The sequence below is a fragment of the Otolemur garnettii genome, unplaced genomic scaffold (genome assembly GCF_000181295.1).
Source record: "Otolemur garnettii isolate 467f Iridium unplaced genomic scaffold, OtoGar3 scaffold00063, whole genome shotgun sequence".
In the NCBI taxonomy this organism is placed as follows: Eukaryota; Metazoa; Chordata; class Mammalia; order Primates; family Galagidae; genus Otolemur; species Otolemur garnettii.
In genome coordinates, this window is record NW_003852458.1 from 8,464,215 (window position 1) to 8,471,512 (window position 7,298).

General features: G+C 40.0%; 1 protein-coding gene across 1 annotated transcript in view; it reads right to left on the reverse strand.

Moving 5' to 3' along the window:
• MROH2B (maestro heat like repeat family member 2B) overlaps positions 1-7,298 on the reverse strand; it is a 74,232-nt gene that overhangs the window by 34,311 nt on the left and 32,623 nt on the right. Inside the window, exon 19 of the mRNA XM_003792993.1 lies at positions 1,474-1,590. Within this exon, the coding sequence (XP_003793041.1) occupies positions 1,474-1,590 (117 nt within the window). The remainder of the gene's footprint in view (positions 1-1,473; positions 1,591-7,298) is intronic.

Genomic DNA, 7,298 nt, shown 5'->3' on the forward strand with positions numbered 1-7,298 from the left:
TGGCAGCTCTTATTTCACACTGTAAAGTTATGATCCCTTCTACTCACCTTTCTTATCTAAGGCTGATTTCATCGCAATACCTTCATGGAAATTTGTTCATGAATCTGATTATGTTTCATTTGGTTGCAAATGCTGTTAGAGCTACCATGAGAACCCACAGACTAGACCAGTCTTAAAGAGCCAAGATTTTAATCCAGCTAGTCTGAACCAGAATTAGAGCTCTTGGCATTACATATTTGAAAGAGCCATGGTTAAAAAAATAGAAGTAAATTAGGCTTGGTGGGATTAAGAAAGTCATGTTTTGACACTTCACTCATCAGAGTGTTTGGCATACACCCAAGAACTTAGAGTTAAGTGAAAGCAGTATTTGAGGAGTGCAAATGGGTGTCATAGTTTGTCTTTTAAAGACCTTGCTTATATCTAAAATCAACTTTTTCTCCTAGCCTATAGCAGAACTAAAATGGAAAAATGGTGCTGGAAATACTGCCAAGAGCAAGAAATTATAAATTATCTTGCAAGGAAAAAAAATAATATAAAAGCAGATTTAAAGTGCAGTAAAGTCTAGTGATCTCTGCCATTGAATGTAGGCCAAAGAATGTCTCAGGCTTTCTTAGGAGAGTATCTAACGTAACACACAACAGTAATTTTTTTTTTTTTTTTTTTGAGGCAGAGCCTCAAGCTATCCCCTGGGTAGAGTGCTGTGACATCACAGCTCACAGCAACCTTCAAATCCTGGGCTCAAGCAAGTCTCCTGCCTCAGCCTCTCAAGTAGCTGGGACCACAGGCACCCACCACAGCGCCTGGCTATTTTTTGGTTGCAGCTGTCATTGTTTTTTTGGCGGGCCCTGGCTGGATTTGAACCCTCCACCTTAGGTTATCTGGCGCCTTAGCCACTTGAGCCACAGGTGCCGAGCCCACAACAGTATTTTTATACTGGTGGTCTTTATTAGCCTGGGAAAGTTTGTTTTGTTGTTGTTGGTGGTTTATTTGTTTGCTTTTTGATACTCATCCTTTGCCTCCTCATATTTACATATGCTCTCCAATCTAGGCTAGGGTAGAAAGTAAATGCCTTGCAAAATCTCTCCAGGTTGCACTTATATTCTCTCTGGATTGAAAACCAATGCTCTATGAGATTGTTTTCACCTTTTAAATTCAATGATTTTGATGTTCACAGTCATGCTCTAATTTATAAAGCCAAGGTAAAAATATATCAAAGATACCTTTGTGAAGTAAGAATGATTAAAATGAATTTTAAAACATTTTTAAAACACGGTTAAAAATGAAGTAGTGATATTTAAATAGGATACTCTCATCTCTCTGAAAAATAGCGCTGGGCTATTCTGAATATATTCATAGATTATTCTGGTTAAGTAACACATTATCGTATCATATCACATCATCAAAACTCAGAAGTTTTGTGTTAGGGTCCATTTGTGATCATCATAATAGGAAATTGAGAGAAAGGTGTCCCACCTGTCTTTGGTCTCCCAGTTGGTTAGAAGCAATAAGAAACTCCTTAATTTGTGAGCTCACAAAATCTGTGTCTTGGCAGCATGCCAAAGTGGTTCCCAAGGCTTTCCAAAGGAATTTCTGAAAAACAAAAGACAAGCAACAGGATTTTAAAAGTTGGAAAGCAAGACTTGGATGAAAAGCGGGAAGAGTTAAAATAGCCATCTGAAGGAAAGAAGGTGGGGTAACTTAATAACTGCTTGATAACCATGTAACCCAAGTATTGTCTTGAGGAATCTTGAGGAAGAAGGTGTTTCCTTCCCCTATGATATGCCCTTGACCTGTCCTCTTCTATAACTTGTGCCCTGCCACCAAAATACTTTCACTCACTATTGTAATGTATTTTCTTTAAAAAAAAATGTTTTGTCTGTTAGGAATTCATTGATGGTACAAAGAATTAGGTAACACTGATTGCCTTTGTTAGGTAAAGTCCCTCTTATAATCGTGTCCCACCCCCAAGAGGTTAATTTATTTTCTTGTTTGTCTCTATGCTCAGAATTTGGGCTCTTGGTAGCAGAAGATAATAGGTTTTATTTCCCCTGTACAGTTTCTGGTGTCTACTATTTGCTAAACAAACGCTCATTGAATAAACATGCTTAATGAAAAAATATTATTATGAAGATAGCCTTAATTTGTTTTCTAAGACTTGAATCATTTATTGCTATAAATATCAAACTGGCAACTCTTATTTAAAATCTCCATCTTCAAAGAACTCAAATTAGACCTCCCATTAGATCCTGCAATCTCATTACAAGGCATCTACCCAGAAGAAAAAAATATCATTTTATCATAAGGACATTTGCACTAGATTGTTTACTGCAGCTCAATTTATAATCACCAAAAATGTGGAAACAACTTAAATGCCCAGCAACCCAGAAATGGATTAATAGACTGTGGTATATGTATACTGTGGATTACTATTCAGCTATAAAAGGATGGAGACTTTACATCTTTTGTATTAACCTGGATAGAATTGAAATACATTCTTCTTGGTAAAGTATCACAAGAATGGAAAAGCAAATATCCAATATAGTCAATGTTAATATGAAGCCAGAAGATGATCTAATTCATATGCATGGAGAAGGAAAATTCAATTCAATTCAAGTTAGGGGAAACAAGGGAGCAGGAAGAGGAGGGAGTTTCCACTTAAAGGGCACAAGTAAGGGCATATGGCACACCTTTGGGTGCATGACATAACTACAAGAGAGACCTTACCTAACAAATGCAAATATTGTAACCTAGTTGTTTGTACCCTCACATGCTGAAATTTAAAAAAAGAGAAAAAAAAGATAATCTCCATCTTGTCACATGTAGGAGAGGAAACCAACCACGTTGGTGGTCCATGTTAAGGACTCTGCATGGCTCACAGGAATGTAGTTATGGAATGGCCATTATAGATCTAAGGGGGAATCTGTGGAACAGGAGGAAAGGAAAGGCTAGTAAAAATAGATGGAGCTAAATTAGTCCATTCAGAAGAACTCCTGCAGACTAGTCTGACTTGGGAAAAGAGGGAGCCATAAGTTGGTAGAAAAGGTGGAGCATTGCTGTTACCTCAAGTGCAGAGTGAGAGCAGCCTCAACCAGAGTGAAACTGAATAGGTAGCAACCACTCCACTCTGAGTTATCCAGGCAAAAGGTTGCTATGATAAGGGAATTATAATGAGGAAAACTGTGTACAACACAGAAGTAAATATTAATTGGGGACAAAGTGCTAGGGTCTAATTAATTCCACTTTAGAAAGAATTTTGGAAAGTCTTGTGCTGCAGGAAAAAGAAAGATGTCATAAAGGAGAAAACCTGAATTATGTGTAAAAGGTTAGTCTTAGTGCCTTCCAGTCTTGCTAACCTGTTGCTTCTCTGCTGATTTTGGTTCAGTGTATTGTATACACCTACCTACACAGAAACCCAACTGTGTAGTGCAAAAATAGTCACACCTCTTCTGTCCTTTCTCCATCCATGTCTCTTTTCTAATGGAATGTTGTAGCTTCTTCCACCAAGAAAGGCATCTGTCTTCCCAGTGTTTGAATGTGGGCTGACCTTGTGGCTAATAATATGTGGTGAAAGTGATAGAGGATGGATTCTGAGCCTATACCTTCAAGAGACCTTGCATACCCTGTAGCTAACAGTTTGAGAGCAAGCCTGTGCAAGGCTGCTGGAGGATGAGAGAAATAAATTGTCTTAGTTAAGACTATCATAGGCCAGCCAACTTCCATATAACCTCTGAGCTTAGTTGAGATCAGGTGACTTCTCAGCTAAGACTAGCCCAAATTGTCCAATTCCAAAATTGTGAGGTAAATAGGTTGTTATTTTAAGCAACTAAGGGTCATTTGTCATTTAACAAAAGCTAATTTATACACTTATACTTTACTCCTGTTCAATGTTAGTGTTGAGAGTCAATCCAGGAAGGCCATTGCTTAAATTGCTCTGCCTACCCATGCCAGCATTATCCTGGAGTGAGCTTGTGGGTATCAAAGATTCTGGGTGAAGAGTATGACATTAGGTGCACAGGGATAGTTTGTCTGATAAGGTGTGCTCACCAAATTAGAATAACATGTGTCTGTAGATTTGGCAGGCTAACTTCAAGACTCAACACTCTGTACCACATTAGAGAGTAAATCAGTGAGCAGAATTTTGAAAGTTATATATGAGAGATGAGGTTGATAGTGAACAATTTGTGGGAAGAAATAACCTTAAGCTGCCCCAGCAGAGAACAGAGCATTTGGTCTTTTCCCAAGAGATCTTGGCATACTGTGTTTTCCTGAAAATAAGACTTACCCCCAAAATAGGCCCTAGCAGGATTTCTATGAATTTGTTAAATATAAGCCCTACCCTGATAATAAGACCTAGTGATGCAGATACACTGCATAGCCACACCATGCATTTTGGCATGGAGTGATAAGGAAACTGGAATACCTTTTCAGTATCTGCCACAGCTCCTTTCTCTGAGCTGTTCGCACTTGTGCAGGTGTGTGTGTGGTAATCGCAGTCACAGGCATCCTATTGCACACGTGCAAACAACTAGGGGAAAGGAGTTCATGCATCACTAGTGCAAGCCCCACCAACAAGGTTGGCTCCCCCCATCAGGTTCCAGAAGAAGATGACTTAACTCTATTTGAATAAATGTAGATTGTTGTAGTATACTTAATAAAAATGAGACATCCCCTGAAAATAAGCCCTAGTGTGTCTTCTTGAGAAAAAATAAATATAAGACAGTGTCTTATTTTGGGGAAAACACTGTAGGGTGGATTGCTGACCATCAGGACGGAATCTGTGACTAGGGGGGAAGAAAGAGGGTGTGGGAAGAAAGGGACACTCAGTGGGAGGAGGAACAGTCCCCTGGTTATGACTTTGCCTGGCCATTAGTGATGTTGATCCTTGGTTTGGACTGTGTATGGTGGGAGGGAGTGCAGAACCCCCAGCTCTAACGGTATTCACAGCGAGATAGTGGTTGTCCTATGTGGACTGAGTTCTATGGGCAGGGATGGTCCCCAGCACCAGCTGGGCTGGGGGCAGAGGCTTGCCAGGTGTGGACTGAGACCTGAGGGCAAGGGCGTGATCCCCTGACTCCAACAGAACCCTCAAGGAGAGGTTTTCTGGGTGTGGACCAAGATCTGAGGGCAAGGGTGTGGTCCCCTGATTCCAGCTGGGCCAACAAGAAGAGGCTTGTTGGGGTGCTGGGGGTCGACTGCAATCTGCAGCAGCGTGGGGTGCCCTAACTCCAACAGAGCATGCACACAGAGGCTTCTGGGGTGTGGACTGAGACTGGCAGGTGGGGATGTGGTCCCCTGACTCCAACTGGTCTGGCAAGCCGAGGCTTTCTGGGTGTGGACTGAGATCTGTGGGTGGGGGCATGGTCCCCAGCTCCAACTGTGCTGTTGGAGACCCTTGGATCACTTTCTGTTGAGCAAGGTTTGCGCTGCCTGAGACAATTTAATTGGAACTTGTGTCTGGGGCTGTCCACTCTGGGACACTCTGAGGCTGACCTTCGAAGTACTTTAGCAGAAAAGAACTGAAGGGTGGGGGCTGTGCACCACAGCTATCTGTATCTCTTCACAGCTGAGATTTAAACCTAATACTGTGGCTTCTTAGGATAGGGTAGAGGTTGGCTGACATTAAAACAGAGCTAGCTGTGCTCACCAAGTAGGTCCTCAGAGTCTCTGGTCAAAACTCTGAAAGGGGCCTTTGTAAGGTTGTTGGAGATAAGCCACAATTACAAAGCTTAGCACTTTGGTCAGGGGCTAATTATCTACTACCAGGGGACATCAACTCAATCTCACCCTACTAGTTCTAATAACCAAACAGTGGAAAACAAACATGGTGCAGAACCAATGGAAGAACTCTGGCAACATAAATAACCAGAGTACATAAATCCCCCCACCCAAGGAATGACAAAGGAGATACAACTGAAGATGCCATGCATAAACAAATGAAATGGCTGAAATATCAGAAATAGAATTCAGAATATGGATGGCAAATAAGATGAATATAATGGAAGAAAAGTTAGAAATCGAAATCCAAAGAGTATTTGTCTCAAGAAATTAATGAATTCAGAAAGTCATCAAAGATATGGACATAATGAGAAAGAGATAGCAGAGCTCAAGGAAATGAAAAAGTTAGTTGAGGAACTCTGAAATACGATAGAATCCTTCAGTAATAAAGTTCAGCAGGTAGAAGAAAGGATCTCTGAAACTAAAGACAAAAACAAAACAAAAGAAAAACAAAATAAACCTTTTGAATGCGCAAAGAGGCAGACAGATGGAAAGCAAAAACTGATTATCCTTGAGAGAGTTGTGGGATCACTCCAGAAGATCAAACATTCATCTTATAGGAATTCCCAAAGGAGAAGAGGGTGGTCCTAAAGATACAGATGCTCTACTCCAAGAGATTTTGAAGGAGAATTTCCCAAGCATTGCAAGAGATACAGAACTTCAGACAGTAGACAGTTCCAGAACTCCGGCAAAACTCAATCCAAAAAAAGACACATTGTGATTAACTTTGCCAACGTTAAGATGAAGGAGAAAATCCTGTAATCAACCAGATGTAAGAAAAGCATCACCTACAAAGGGAGAAATATCAGAATGACTGCAGATCTCTCAGCCAAAATGTTTCAAGCCAGAAGAATATGGTCATCAACTTTCAATCTCTTAAAAAACAAAAAAACAAAAATCAAAAAACAGAACAACTTTTAGCTCAGGATCCTGTATCCAGCTAAACTGAATTTCATTTGTGATGGAGAAATCAAATAGTTTAATGACATACACATGTTGAAGAAATTTGCCATAACTAAACCAACTCTGCAGAATATTCTCAAACCTATCCTCCACAATGAACAGCACAATGCTCTACCACCAAAGTAAACTCACTAAGAAATTTTTGAACACAACCCAACTTCCACAGTAGTGAAAGGATTAAAAATGTCCACTGGACATCTGAAAAACATGACATCCAAAACACTACTAGGCTTACCAATTCTCTCAATTAATATGAATGGTTTAAACTGTTCTCTAAAGAGGCACAGGCTGGCTGAGTGGATACATAAACTAGGATCAGATATCTGCTGCATATGAGAATCTCATCTTACCTTAAAGGATAAAAATAGACTCAGGGTGAAGGGATGGACTTCTATAATACAGGCAAATGGAAACCAGAAAAAAGCAGGGGTTGCAATGCTAGTTGCAGATAAATTGGCTTTAAATCAACAAAAATAAAGAAAGATAAGGATGGTCACTACATATTTGTCAAGGGAAACATCCAACATGAAGAGATTTCAATAATTAACATTTATAATACT